General features: G+C 39.8%; 1 protein-coding gene across 4 annotated transcripts in view; it reads right to left on the minus strand.

Moving 5' to 3' along the window:
• pax3b (paired box 3b) overlaps positions 1-11,571 on the minus strand; it is a 49,879-nt gene extending 38,308 nt beyond the window's left edge. For 2 of the 4 annotated variants that reach the window (XM_034096674.2, XM_034096676.2), the window contains exons 1-4: positions 11,223-11,571; positions 9,896-10,131; positions 9,613-9,742; positions 8,833-8,976 (exon numbers count right to left, since the gene is read on the minus strand). In XM_034096674.2, coding sequence (XP_033952565.1) covers positions 8,833-8,976; positions 9,613-9,742; positions 9,896-10,131; positions 11,223-11,277 — 565 coding nt within the window. In that variant the 5' untranslated portion in view covers positions 11,278-11,571. The remainder of the gene's footprint in view (positions 1-8,832; positions 8,977-9,612; positions 9,743-9,895; positions 10,132-11,222) is intronic. The other 2 variants (XM_034096675.2, XM_034096677.2) reach the window with 2 other exon arrangements.
• Positions 11,572-16,249: the final 4,678 nt, after the last annotated feature.

The following is a 16,249-nucleotide window of genomic DNA, read 5'->3' on the forward strand; positions in this document are numbered from 1 at the left end:
GATCCCGAGCTTATTCAATTAGCCCCTTTCCAGGATCCGCTTTCACCAAATAAAGTTATCCGTTTGACTGTTTGCATTGCAGAGCGGAATGTGTGTGTGTGTGCGTGCGTGCGTGCGTGTGTGTGAGTCGAGCTAAATGGAAATGTATCGGCCCTCAACAAGGCTCCTCTGTATTATCTGGCTAATTTCACCTAACTAAGTATGGACTCGTAAAGATACACTGTTAAAATATGTGTGTGTGTGTGTGTGTGTGTGTGTGTGTGTGTGTGTGTGTGTGTGTGTGTGTGTGTGTGTGTGTGTGTGTGTGTGTGTGCGTGCGTGCGTGCGTGCGTGCGTGCGTGCGTGCGTGCGTGCGGGTGCGTGCGTGCGTGCGTGTTGTGTGTGTGTGTGTGTGTGTGTGTGTGTGTGTGTGTGTGTGTGTGTGTGTGTGTGTGTGTTTTAATCATTAACTTTGTCTCCAGGGTTAATTACTCTGACGCTGGCAGAGCCTTCAGGGCCAATTTAACGCCAGATACATAAATATGTGACGGTACACGGAGAAGGGAAGTATTTCCGCCCGTAACTTTTTGAATGTGAATTTGGGTGGAAATGGGTTTTATTTGTATTCGTATGTCAGAAAGTGTGCCTTGAGATTAAATGAATCACCATTCTGTTCCTCGTTAGGTGAAATGACCAGCAGGCTGAGTGCAGCGTCCATTCCAAAGAACTTGGCCAAACAATAACTTGGGTTTTCTTTATTCGCAGATCAAAGGGAATACCGTCTTCTAATATATTTAATTAAAAGAGCTGCCGGCTACACAGGTTACAGCCTTCCTTTGAGCATAACTGAGAATATGAATGCCATGAAGCACCATTTAGAAAAGACAGAGACGTAGCTAACAGGTAAACACTTTATAGTTTCCATTTGAATATATAATGGTTTCATTTCAATTCATTTTTTTGGGCGGTAAAATTAAGGCGGTCATTCATTTCAACCCTGACTCCTTCATGATATTGTTGTTCGTGTCTCTTTTGTCCCTTAGTAGAACCACAAAGACATGTCTTTCCTGTTCATGGGTCACGAGGTATTTGGCATTAACATATTTAACACATTGATAAACAGGTACATGGTGTATATATATACATTTGAATGACCTGCTTATAGATACGGCAATAACTGTTTTTAGGGCATGACATTTTGAAATTGTTTCTAAAAATATATTCAGAATAAAGTAATTGGAACCTTTTTATGAGACTTTTGGACTGAGAGGAGGAGGAGGAGGAGGAGGAGGAGGAGGAGGAGGAGGAGGAGGAGGAGGAGGAGGTGGGAAGTAGTGGAGTACAAATACTTTGTTACTGTACTTAAGTACATTTCTCTGGTATCAGTACTTTATTACACTACTTATTTTTCTGACGACTTTTTACTTTCTACTTCTTACATGTTGAACTCAAATACCTGTACTTTCTACTTCTTACATGTTGAACTCAAATACCTGTACTTTCTACTTCATACATGTTGAACTCAAATACCTGTACTTTCTACTTCTTACATGTTGAACACAAATACCTGTACTTTCTACTTCTTACATGTTGAACTCAAATACCTGTACTTTCTACTTCTTACATGTTGAACTCAAATACCTGTACTTTCTACTTCTTACATGTTGAACACAAATACCTGTACTTTCTACTTCTTACATGTTGAACACAAATACCTGTATTTTCTACTTCTTACATGTTGAACCCAAATACCTGTACTTTCTACTTCTCTCATGTTGAACTAAAATACCTGAACTTTCTACTTCTTACATTTTGAACTCAAATACCTGTACTTTCTACTTCTCTCATGTTGAACACAAATACCTGTGTACTTTCTACTTCTCACATGTTGAACTCAAATACCTGTACTTTATACTTCTTACATGTTGAACTCAAATACCTGTACTTTATACTTCTTACATGTTGAACCCAAATACCTGTACTTTATACTTCTTACATGTTGAACTCAAATACCTGAACTTTCTACTTCTTACATGTTGAACTCAAATACCTGTACTTTATACTTCTTACATGTTGAACCCAAATACCTGTACTTTATACTTCTTACATGTTGAACTCAAATACCTGAACTTTCTACTTCTTACATTTTGAACTCAAATACCTGTACTTTCTACTTCATACATGTTGAACACAAATACCTGTACTTTCTACTTCTCACATGTTGAACTCAAATACCTGTACTTTCTACTTCTTACATGTTGAACTCAAATACCTGAACTTTCTACTTCATACATGTTGAACACAAATACCTGTACTTTCTACTTCTCACATGTTGAACTCAAATACCTGTACTTTCTACTTCTTACATGTTGAACTCAAATACCTGTACTTTCTACTTCTTACATGTTGAACTCAAATACCTGTACTTTCTACTTCTTACATGTTGAACACAAATACCTGTACTTTCTACTTCTTACATGTTGAACACAAATACCTGTATTTTCTACTTCTTACATGTTGAACCCAAATACCTGTACTTTCTACTTCTCTCATGTTGAACTAAAATACCTGAACTTTCTACTTCTTACATTTTGAACTCAAATACCTGTACTTTCTACTTCATACATGTTGAACACAAATACCTGTACTTTCTACTTCTCTCATGTTGAACACAAATACCTGTGTACTTTCTACTTCTCACATGTTGAACTCAAATACCTGTACTTTATACTTCTTACATGTTGAACTCAAATACCTGTACTTTATACTTCTTACATGTTGAACCCAAATACCTGTACTTTATACTTCTTACATGTTGAACTCAAATACCTGAACTTTCTACTTCTTACATTTTGAACTCAAATACCTGTACTTTCTACTTCATACATGTTGAACCCAAATACCTGTATTTTCTACTTCTTACATGTTGAACCCAAATACCTGTACTTTCTACTTCTCTCATGTTGAACACAAATACCTGTACTTTCTACTTCTCACATGTTGAACACAAATACCTGTACTTTCTACTTCTCTCATGTTGAACACAAATACCTGTGTACTTTCTACTTCTCACATGTTGAACTCAAATACCTGTACTTTATACTTCTTACATGTTGAACTCAAATACCTGTACTTTATACTTCTTACATGTTGAACTCAAATACCTGTACTTTATACTTCTTACATGTTGAACCCAAATACCTGTACTTTCTACTTCTTACATGTTGAACTCAAATACCTGAACTTTCTACTTCTTACATTTTGAACTCAAATACCTGTACTTTATACTTCTTACATGTTGAACTCAAATACCTGTACTTTATACTTCTTACATGTTGAACCCAAATACCTGTACTTTATACTTCTCACATGTTGAACTCAAATACCTGTACTTTATACTTCTTACATGTTGAACTCAAATACCTGTACTTTATACTTCTTACATGTTGAACTCAAATACCTGTACTTTATACTTCTTACATGTTGAACCCAAATACCTGTACTTTATACTTCTTACATGTTGAACTCAAATACCTGAACTTTCTACTTCTTACATTTTGAACTCAAATACCTGTACTTTCTACTTCATACATGTTGAACCCAAATACCTGTACTTTCTACTTCTTACATGTTGAACTCAAAAACCTGTACTTTCTACTTCTCACATGTTGAACACAAATACCTGTACTTTCTACTTCTCTCATGTTGAACACAAAAACCTGTACTTTCTACTTCTCACATGTTGAACACAAATACCTGTACTTTCTACTTCTCTCATGTTGAACTCAAATACCTGTACTTTATACTTCTTACATGTTGAACCCAAATACCTGTACTTTATACTTCTTACATGTTGAACTCAAATACCTGTACTTTCTACTTCTTACATGTTGAACTCAAATACCTGTACTTTATACTTCTTACATGTTGAACTCAAATACCTGTACTTTATACTTCTTACATGTTGAACCCAAATACCTGTACTTTATACTTCTTACATGTTGAACTCAAATACCTGTACTTTCTACTTCTCACATGTTGAACTCAAATACCTGTACTTTCTACTTCTTACATGTTGAACTCAAATACCTGTACTTTCTACTTCTCACATGTTGAACTCAAATACCTGTACTTTCTACTTCTCTCATTTCCCAAACAGCTGGTTCCTTTAGTCTGAATGTGTGTTTGGTGGCGTGATCATTATTCTGTAGAGTCACTGCGTGCCTATTGGTTGGAACACGATCCGTGTATCCATCACTTCCTGGTCTTCTCTAAAGAAGAGGGACCAATGGAAACGTTGTCATGTTGCCGTTGTTCAGCATGGAAACATTCATTAGCTAACAATGACATTATTGTTCTATTGATATAAAGGGAGGTCAGGTACTCTTTAAAACAGCTGCTAGCTATGGGTACTTTTTACTGAAGTACACTTCAAAGCCTCTTTACTTCTACTTGAGTACAGAAGTTTAGTCAGTACTTCTACTTTCACCAGAGTATTTTTAAACACGAGTATCTGTACTTCTACTTGAGTAAAGGATTTGTGTACTTTTGCCATCTCTAAGGAGGAGGGGGGGGGGGAGTTTTGGAGCTGTGCACGGGGCAGGACGGGTGTCCGGACCCCCCCCCCCTCCTCTTTGTGCCGCTGCGCTCCGGGCAACACCGGGGCTCTCCGGGGAGAACATTGGTCTCCATTCAGCGAAAGCACTCTTTAATGCACTCCCTCCGTCATTAAAAGTGACATGGCACAATATCGACATCATTTAGAGGACATTATTAATGTGCGCGGGGCCAAGGCCGGCCGCCATCAAAAGAATCAATAATAGATCATGAGTTTGAGCCTATAGCTCCCTCTGAAAGGCTGGATAGTAATATATATTATTACAGACGGAGAAGTTAAGCTGGCGATGATTTGACTAATGCAACAGGACAGCAAGAAAGTTATTAGAAGTTTAAAAACGACTCGTGCAATTTAGGAAAACAGTCGTTCTGCTTTCTTCTCTTTTATCCATATATATGTTTAGTTTTATTATTATGTGTGTTTCTCGGTGCATATCGGATTTTTTGTTTTGCTTTTGAACTTGTCTTTATAATAAGTTATCTGCCTCCATGTATTTCCAGTCTGGCTCAGAGAGATGGTTGGGTCTGAATGTTAGATGGCAAACAGGGAAATGACAGGCTTCATTAATTACATTATGCGGCCACAACACGTTTCTCTGTTTTAATTTAAATTGGTGATTTTACAAACGCAACAGGACAGCAAGACTTCAACAAATAAACGACTACAGTTTTTGGTCCGCAATTTAATTGTATTGATTGGTTAATTATTTGTGTTTCTCGGTGCATATATATTGGATTTCTTTTCACAACTCGTCTACATTTCATTTCAGTGAAGCTTCTTCCCCCGAGGCGCAGAGATATGATTACAGGCTGAATATATTTGGATGACAAACTATAGGCTTCTAACTATAGGACATTCGGCTTCTTTCAAATCTGCTGACACGTGACGTTTCTCTGTTGTAACGCAATTGGTTTTACAAATGCAACGTGACAGCAACAAAAGCTATTCAAAGTTTAAAGAAACAAATACACTACTTATGTAATTTCCTAAAAACAGGTTTTTATGTAGTTATTTTATCCATCATTTAATTACATTTTTAAGTGTATTATTTGTTTTTCTTAGTGCTTGTAGGATTTTTTCATTTTCGTTTTTTAACTATTGTAAATTAGTTCTCTTCCACAATATATCTCCTCGTAAAAATAAAGGGTAAATGTACCTTTTGTATAGAAAAATGCAAATAATCTATGTTTAAGCTTCATATAGTAACCTTGAATATGTATTTCTGACTTTGTTTTGCAGTTTATTTCAAAATGATATCCAAACTCTCCGAGAAACTTCTCCTTTTCCCACATTTTACTTTGAAAATCTCAAGGCTAAAAAGTGTTCAATGCGTGTTTGTGTGCGCGTTCACGGGTGCAACCTTCGTGTGTGCAGGTCTCGGGGGCGCGCACGCATCCTCGGGCAGTTACGTGGGTGGATTTCAGAACCCTTATTGTCCTCCTGAATGGCAGCGGGCTTCTTTACAGCCCAAAGGAAACATTTTGTAGGTGAAAACGGCCATTTTCTCTCGCTGAATAATTCATCCTTAATTTCTCTCTCAGTGTGTTCACTGAGGCCTTTCTGTGCACGAGCTTTTCTCCCTCTGACTGAATTATAAACAGCTTCTTCTTCTTTGCTCAAAGCTGTTTCCAAGCTGGCCTTTTGTCCCCAAATAGACTCTCCCGCCTTTGTCACCCAAGTTCATCCTCCCCCATTGAACAAATGTTTGATCAACTCATCCGTGGGACATTTTGTCTCCTTTATGTCTCCTCCCCCAGTGTTACTGATGCGAGGATGTAGACATTTCGCTACTAAAACTGATTTTAAAAGTGTTAAAAAAGTGTTGGAAAAACTCATACTGGGGGCCGTCTAATGTCTGGTGACATATGTGCAGAGACAAAAGTAGAAGTAGGCTAGTACTCAGATAGATCTTGGACTTGAGTAAAAGTAGAAGCACTCAGATCTTGAGTAAAGTAGAAGTACTCAGATCTTGTACTTGTCATCTGGTGACATAATGTTTAAGTGACTTGTTCGTTAAGTGTTACATTTGATGTATTTCGTTGACATTTCTTCTTAACTTTATTTATTTGTGGGTGTTGTAAATTGGCTTAACTATCATCGCCTAACAGTGTTTTTCAGGAATTAGCCATCCCCATTTCAGTTTCGCTGCCACACACTGAACCCACAGAGAAGACGTGTAATTAACTTTTCCAGAGTGAAAATAAAAATGTTTACATTGATTGCATTCAGCCAGTTAATGGATGGCAAGCACACCACCTTACCAGTTTGTTTTTATACTATAACTCACATGGATTCATTATAGATCATTGGAAATGTAAGCGTAAATAAAAAGTGACCTAATTACATCTGAAACGTGCTTAATTGGCCTAAAGATTAATGTGCCAAAAATTCCTTCATTCAGGCTCCTGTCTGTGAAACTAAAATCAAGAAAATAAAGTAAATATTCCTTGGCTTGAAAAACACACTTTACTACTCAGATCGAGCCTATATATATTATACATCTTTCAATTCCTTTTTGTGAACAAAGAGTGGGGTTTCTCGTAATTATAAGGAAAAAACGAATCTTTTGTTTTTAAAAAATCGCTTCATGAAACTTGTTTTGTAACTTTATCTAAATCTCTAATAGACTCGGCTGTTCTCTTGGAATAACCCAATATGAATCATTCATCAATTGTACCTGGTTGCATTACAATTAAGTAAAAAACAACTGCAACTAATCGTTAAATGTAAAAAGTGTCAGGTTCTTGAAATCACTTTATTTTGTTACAACATCGTTTAAATTCACTGGAAATGAACAAACCCAATCTTCAATTAAATCAAAAAGTTATTTAAATTATGTTCACATGTTAAATATATATTTTTCCCGGACTGAATCTGGCAGGTGGTCACGTGTTACTAAAGCACCCTGATGTGTCGTTGCATGAAATAGTCAATCAATCAATCAATGTTTATTTATAGCCCAATATCACAGATGTTACATTCGGCTCAGTGCTCTTCACAGTGTGTACAGAATATCAGTATGACAATACGACACCCTCTGTCCTCAGACCCTATGTCCTCAGACCCTCTTTCCTCAGACCCTCTGCCCTCAGACCCTCTGTCCTTAGACCCTCTGTCCTCAGACCCTCTGTCCTCAGACCCTCTGTCCTCAGACCCTCTGTCCTCAGACCCTCTGTCCCTAGACCCTCTGTCCTCAGACCCTCTGTCCTCAGACCCTCTGCCCTCAGACCCTCTGCCCTCAGACCCTCTGTCCTCAGACCCTCTGTCCTCAGACCCTCTGCCCTCAGACCCTCTGTCCTCAGACCCTCTGTCCTCAGACCCTCTGTCCTCAGACCCTCTGTCCTCAGACCCTCTGTCCCTAGACCCTCTGTCCTCAGACCCTCTGTCCTCAGACCCTCTGTCCTCAGACCCTCTGTCCTCAGACCCTCTGTCCTTAGACCCTCTGTCCTCAGACCCTCTGTCCTCAGACCCTCTGTCCTCAGACCCTCTGTCCTCAGACCCTCTGTCCTCAGACCCTCACATCGTACAAGGAAAAACTTCGGAAGAAACCCCACAGAATGAAATAATAATCAGCCAAGCAAGCACATGAGCCAAGAGAAATGTAAACTATGTTTCCATCATTTATTAATAATAAATAATGGAGCGATTTATAACGCTGCTGGTTGGTAATGTAATACACACACACACACACACACACACACACACACACACACACACACACACACACACAGAAAACACACTTCGCCCTCACCATCACCTGCTGCTTGATTTACGGTGAGGCCTCATGGGAAAAGCATTAGCGGGAGAGATATGGTCGATAAAGAATTCCTAACAAAGGACGACACACACACACACACACACACACACACACACACACACACACTCCACCCCCATCCTACAACTTTACAGCATGCTAAAACTCCACAGAGAGCCCTGCAGTTACACCAGCAAATAACCTCTGCTTTACAGCCGGCTGTAACCATCCACAGGTCCCCGCTGCACACATGTCTGCAGCGGGGAAACAAGAGCACTGTCTTCTGTTTTCAAATCCGCACATTGAGAGCATATAGACGGACTCATATGGTACATGTTCACTCCAAAGAGTACCGCAGATTAGCAGTGAATCATAGTAAAGCCCTCCCTCGTGGACTCACTGCACCATCTGATCCGCCCTGGCGGTCAGGGAGATACGGGTTTGTCGCTCTGTCGCGGCCTTAAGAGGAGACTTCACTCACATCTGTCTCCTAAGATGCCCTCGATGCTGTGTTTGGCCCTCCGGTCGCTCTCCTCCAGCTCCTTCCTCTCCAGCTCCTCCTCATCCTCCTCCTCGTCGCCTTTCCCCCCGAACTTACTCCGCATGGTGCGGCTGATGGAGCTCACTGCGGAGAACCGGGCACAAGGGGGAATTACAAACAATATGGAGTTGTTTTTTTTGGAAAACAGTGATTGCACCTTAAATAGATAACAGTGGAGAAGTTGGGATAAGTCACTAAAGAAGTTGAAACACTTAAGTAATGGTAGTTTTGTTTAAATAATATGGTTTTATAATTTTAGCCTACTAATTCTTACGGTTTTTTAATTTAAAAATGCATTAAAATGTTCGTTTAGGCTGTATAATGAAATGGTAAAAGTAATTTTTTTACAAAATGATAAGAAGTAATATAATATGTGTTTCAATAATAATGTTCATTAAGTGGAAATCAACAAAAGGTCTATTGTTTTTTTCTCTAAAAATACTCACTGTTAATTAGCACCTAATATATGACTTAAAAACGTTTTGAGTTTTGTGTTGAGGTGTTTAATTTAATCCTCTCCTAATTGTTGTTTAGTGCAAAATATATAGGAACAAAAGTTCAACTGCCTGGATCATAATAAGGTCAAAGTTCATTTTGTATGTCGAACATAAAATGAAGTAAAATACATAATACAAATAAAGCTTATAAATGAACATTTTTGCCCAGGCTTCATAATATTGTGATTTTCATTTAGATTATTTCACGTCTGCCCTTCTTTACCTGAAGGCACGGTGTTGCGGTCACATATCCCATCCTTCAGTAATTTATCCCGAATCTCCCAGCTAAACATACCCGGGTTTTCCCGCTTGTAATCTTCTATTCTCTTGTCTACGTCCGGCGTGGTCCCCTGCTTCAAAGGGTCAGAGAAGTGGCAGTTTAGTCGCCGTGTCGTGGCCCTGGGGCGCAATGCGTGCAATGTCTCCACACAAAAACACGGTCATGGATTGTTGACAATAATGTAAGGATTTCACATGGATTCACGGCACGTGTATATTCTCTATACCTTGGGTTTGCTGCCCCCGATGGCCCCGGGCCGGATGGAGCCGGTCTCCTGGTACCGGCACAGGATCTTGGAGACGCAGCCGTGAGAGACGCGCAGCTGCCGGGAGATCACGCACGGCCGGACTCCGTGGTGCGCCATCTCCACGATCTTATGTCGGATGTGGTTGGGCAAAGGTCTGCCGTTTATAAAAACTCCTCCGAGCTGGTTCACACGGCCTTGACCCAGCGGGGTAGACACTGCATGTTTAAATAAAATAAAAGATACGAGAGGTGAGAGTCACTTTGGTGATGAGAACATGATGTTATTAAAGCCCCTTATCTTCCATCATGTCATATGGACGGAAGCCGTGTGTTTTTAGCAGCTCTTAAAAGGCTGATAATAAATTACATTTTACGCAATAACATATTATCATAATATGATCCTATTAAAGTTGTCTTTGGTGTCACCATGCTGTCCACAGAGGAGCTTCAACTGACCTTCAATATAACAACATAATAAAGAATTAAGCGGTGTGTTTTTAACGGCTCCCAAACAGCTGATAATAAACGTGTTACATTTGTACGCAGCATTGTGACATGACTGGTTCCATTAAATACGTTTTTATATATGCACTATTGTGAATAGCCTAATCATTTATAAAGGCTGTTGCTAAACAAGGAATGGAAGACGATAGGCTGCCAGAGTAATGCAAAAATAAATATCGCAAAAACATTTAATTTCTGCACAAAGTTCGTGTTTTTTAAGCCGAGGTTCGGAAGAAAAGACTTTAGTGGCCTAAAAGCAACACAGGCTACACAACAATGTGTCAGTTCCGCTGCTGGACGTTTGAGTCCTGTAACTGAACACAGTTTGGGTTTCCAAGGCGAGGTCATTAAAGTATCCTAAACATAATGTACAAAATGGTGAGTTTGGCGGCTGAGAGGTAACTCTGTAAAACCTTAGAGTCCCTGTTTCTTAGCAGAGGTGGAAAGAAAGCATGAGGCTTCACAAATGTGGCCTGCGGAGAAATGATAACTATTACACGAGATCTCAGTTCAGCTGAAAAGTAATTCTATAATCCTAGACCTATAACGGCACACAGTTTTATTTTGTGTTGAACAAACAAGTCTGGCTTAAAAATAAAAGGATAAATAGCCAACATATGTCAGTTCAGCGACTAAAATGTAATCCTACGAAACGTGTTCAACCATAACTGCAAAAAGTTAGTTTTGCTAATCCAAGATGTTGAGAGAAAGTGAAATGGTTAAATGAAAGTGACTTTAGCTCTGAAATAAACATCTTCTCTGAACATCCGGGGCTTCCGTCGGGTAAATGTGATGCCTTTTACCTTCCAGTGGGAAGCCACTGCGGGGGTAGTTCTGAGCCAGCGTGGGTCGCATCATCCTGGGGATTGACCCCGCCAACGCACTCAGTACCTCAAGCACCGCGGTGCCTTCAGGGACCTCCTCCTGCCGGGGAGACTGCAGCTCCAACACCGAGTTTCAAGCAGCAAAGTCGGCGTTGAAATCGCGTTTTCTCCGCCTGAGATGATTTCCTGGAGGTCAGCCTCCAAAGAAAAAGGAGAAAATGGGATCTGTTTGGATGTTAAAAAGTAGTTTCCTCGGTTTAAATCGCCAGAATAAGGAGGTATTGGAAATGTCAGTGAAGCTGGAGGAATATATTGTTGTTGTTGTTGTTTGTTGACACCGGTTCAAAGTGAGAGCAGAGCGTCAAAAGTAGCGGAGCTCCTCTCGGTGCCCGTCAGCGCTCCTCGCTCTGATTGGTCGAGAGGGTTCAGTGCTGTGCGCGGATTGGCTGACGCTGGAAACTTTGTTCCAATCAGAGACGCCGTCACAGTTCCGCTCGGACGGGACAGGGCGTCAGTGCAGAGTCTCCGAAGGTCCTGTTTAACCCGCGAGGACTCTCAGATAGCTGACTGTGTGTTGAGTCCAGTGCGGGGAGGAAAGTGGGGCAGCACGTGACCTCTGCGAGGGGAAATCATCTGGTTCATTTGCTAAAGTATGACTATATTGCACGGACAGCCTGTTGTGAGCCACATGCAGTAAATCACTTTCGATTAATTGTATTTGTCCCCTCTATTAAAAATAAATAAACATGAAGATAAGACCAATGCAAGTTCAAGCTTATAACAAACTGTTTGCATGCATCCACTCATCATCATATTTGTTCTCCCCATTCCTCAAATAGCCTACTTAATTTACAAGAAGGACACATGCGGGAAAACATCGGTGTATAAAAATACAAAAAGGCAGAAATGACCAACAATAAAATACATGTAGAAATCCAAATGTATTTAAGTTATGAACTATATGATAAATAAATAAATACCACACAGTGTAATGTACAACAAACAATGAAAGCATTATTCTAACTTATGACATGCTTCCTTATGTCAATTAAGGACAACATTATTTAAATAAACAAATAAATATCCAAAGCAGCACCAGCAATAAACTCAGCCTCAAAATAAAGTATTACAAAAATAGTCCCAACTAAAACTGAGCATTTAAAATAGTTATTGTTGAGTTTTCTGATTGTTAGATGTTGAAATATAATTGCCTTTATTGTAACCCAAGAATCTATCGACAGAAAGGGTTATTTATGAATCTATTACAAAAGTGTAATGTATTTTTTCAATGTAATTATCATTATCCCTACATTCCTGCATCTCCTTTTTAATTACTGTTTTCATTGACTTGTTCCGATCACACCCTTAATATAAACCACACCTGTACTGTCTGTGGCATTAATGAATAATTAATCTGCCAAATGAAGCAACAACTCAAAGGTATAACTCGAGATGTGTCGGTCCGCTAAATTCACCCACAAACCCGATATTCCACTATCTCTCCTCTTCTCGCCAACCTGTGCGTAAAGCCACACTTGGCGTATAGTGCATGCCATTGCACACGACCCCTAATTTGTGTCAACCCCCCCATGGCTTCATATGTGACACAAATGGTGCTAAAAGTGTGTGCAGCTCGAGGAATGTATTGTGTGTTCAGTCTGAGGGTCGCGCGCCTCAGCAGGGCGCGACGCCAGCGGCCGTAAAGCCAGTCTGAGGCTCTGCTGCAACAATATGGACCAGTGGGTGGGTGTGGGTTCATCCCCAACACGTCTAATAATCAATGCTGTCCGCGCGCCCAAAAAGCAGAATGGAGAAGTCTTTAAAGGAACTCATGAACATCCGTTAGTTCCTGATCAGTCCCTGAAGCGGAGGGCCGAACACAAGCTGGTGTATTTCAGCGAAACCGGAACTCCGTCCTCTCGCGTTAGCGTGTGAGTCTGTGCACTCAGGCATGCACCACTATATTTATTGATAAGTGATTAAATGTTATTTTTAGTTTTGAAAGGTTTATTAATCACCTGACACTTCCTCTGGAGTTTTAGTGACACCCGCGTGTTAAAAGAAAGTGATGAAAACATGACACAGCAATTATCCAATCTTAAATAATAACTTCAATACAATACAAAAAGAGAATCACTTATTTTAATAAACAGGTTGCTGCTTCGACCCTTCCTTACATCCGATACGTGCAGATTAACATTATTGATATGGAAATTATTTTTGTTATAGTAGCAGGTTATTCTACACGACTAAACTAAATAAATATTTTTTTTTTAAGTGAAGAAATAATTACACATCAACAGTAGACAGATATATAAGCATCTGCTTTTCTTACCTTCTAATTGTTTTAATTTTACAATCGTTTTTTTTTAATAGACATGTATTTCCTCTGCGTTTAACAACTAAAGCAAATTCAGTAAATACCCAATAACCAGTGGCGGACTGGGACTACAAATCAGCCCGGGACTCTCGACCGGCCACTTCGGTACCGCCGGGCCACCTCGGTACCGCAAGTAAATACCGCTAGTACATTGTCGACGGGGGAGGGGGTGCTCGTGACTTATCCGACCGGCCCACATCAGTCCCGAACGTCCCGCCAGTCCGCCACTGCCAATACCCCAATAAACCTGACTCTGATACAACACACAATATCAAATATAAATGAATACGTTAGACTACACTATAATACACCGAACTAATAAACCAACCAAGTCTCGCGTGAATTCGTGAAATGGTCACGTCATTTGTTCATCCATTGACTCGTGCACATGTATGTTCCGTGAATGGTTTGACATGAAAAACATTAGGAACATCAGGTAGTGTGTTCAGGTCCAGGTAAATAAAGCACATTCAGAATCAGAATCAGAATCAGAATCAGAATCAGAATCAGAATCAGAATCAGAAAGCCTTTTTGCTTTAAATGGTTACATATCGATTCGTGATTAAACAAAGCTCCGACCCGAGCTGGTTGAAATGTGAGTTAAGTCCCTCTGCAAGGAAACCCCTGATGTCTTTAAGACTCGTGCTGAAACTAAAGCTGCAACCCCCAACACCTGATCTGACCTTTTTGTTTTCGCCCCTCTCCCCTCCTCTCAAACTCACCTATGGGCTTAACACAGTGTGGGGGGGGGTCCCTGTCATTCACCTGCATCCACGCACAGCAGGCTGAGCAGCTTTCAATGAACATTCAACTCTTTGAGAGACTTTGGAGGAAAGCGCACTTCAAATGTGACTGATAACTAAAAGCGCGCGGTAACAATGGAGAGAGGGGGGGGGGGGGGGTGAGGGGTTTAAAATCAGCAGGAATAACGGGGGGGGGGGCTTTCACCTGATAAAGGGATAAAGAGGGTGTCATGAATTATTCTTATTAGTGTGTCACTGATGTAGTATGTGAGCGATGTAATGACGTGTGTTTAAGTATGTACTTCCAGTATATTCTGGGAGACAGTATTGTACTTTTTACTGCATTACCTTTATTTAACAACACTTTGTTCACATTTATTAAAAAATATATATTATCTAATGAATTATTATGCATTAAGATATCCGGCATTGTACAAAGTCATTCAATTAAGCTCCATGTTTCCAAGCTGTAAAATCAAATTGATGAACACTTTAATAATTACAATGCATTCATACAGATGTGCATTGTGCATAATGAGTATAGTTTTTGCACTTTGAGTTTATTTGATGCCAACACTTTTACTAAAGTAACATTTTTAATAATTGAATTGTACTTGTAACATCGTATTTCAACACTTTGTACGACTAATATGTTCATTTTAACTTTAAACTATTATTTTAGAAGCCAAGGTTACACTTATCCCACAGCTTGAGTTACTTCACAGATTCAGATTACCAGCTGATACAAAATCAACTAATAGGTAAATATTGAAATACAATTATCGGTTAAAATATCGATATTAAAAAGATTACTATGATGAACACGTTATGCGTCAATAATCACCAGGTAATTCATTATAACCAGCTTATCGAGTGCTTTTACTGTTTTGGTATTTATATGTGATTTGAGGACTCTTACTTGCAACAGAGTATTTTTTAGAATTAAGTGTGTCTCCTTTTACTTAAATCTGAGCACTTCCTCCACCTCTGAAAGCTAGCTAACAGGCTTCATGTGAATAAATCAAACGCGTGGTTTGAGCAGTTTGAGTCCCAGAATAAATTATTATAAATACTATTTGCTTTGCCTTTGTCTTACTCCGCTTAAAGAAGGACGCCGTCAGCCTCTGTGCGTACACACGTGACGATCGGGGAGTCAGTCAGTGATCTTTCTGAAACGGGATAGTCGAGCCAAGCAGGAGAAAGCAAAACAGAAAAGGGCAAATGGGAAACAGAGACAGGCACGATGCATACCTCGGCCCTTTCTTTAAAGCGACACTGAATCTGCGTGGCCAATCCATTACCGGGGGATGACATTTAGAGTCAGAAATCTCTCCTGATGAGAAATAAATGAGTTGCATCACATGCTGCGAGTGTGTGTGGGGGGGGGGGGGGGGCGTTCACAAGCACACATTTGTCAAATCAATTAGTGGACTTTGCACCCCGTGTTGGTGATAGCTCGTGCAGAGATAACGGAGCTGGGCCCTTTAATAATAATGTATATTATGATGTTCTGTGGGAGAAGTCAGGACGAACCTTTAACGATGTCATATTGATACAGCGTCTTTTTAATTTGCTTTACGTAGTTTTTATATGCTACGGCAGGGGTGTCAAACTCAATTTCATCGTGGGCCACATTCGCATAAAGGTTGCACTCAAAGGGCCGGTTGTAACTATATAAATATGTAATATATATATAAGATATTGTATTATATTACATTATTGCCTCTGAATTTGATTATTATCGGATAGGATAATAACTTAGTAATTAACTACGTCTGAAAGCAGAAGTCCAGGGCAAATAATTGCAAGTCTCTTCAGTGTGCATGTCACAAAACGAGATGCATTGTGGGACATGTAGTTTATGGGCAACCTGCTTCTGTAAA

Source organism: Pseudochaenichthys georgianus, chromosome 13 (genome assembly GCF_902827115.2).
Source record: "Pseudochaenichthys georgianus chromosome 13, fPseGeo1.2, whole genome shotgun sequence".
In the NCBI taxonomy this organism is placed as follows: domain Eukaryota; kingdom Metazoa; phylum Chordata; class Actinopteri; order Perciformes; family Channichthyidae; genus Pseudochaenichthys; species Pseudochaenichthys georgianus.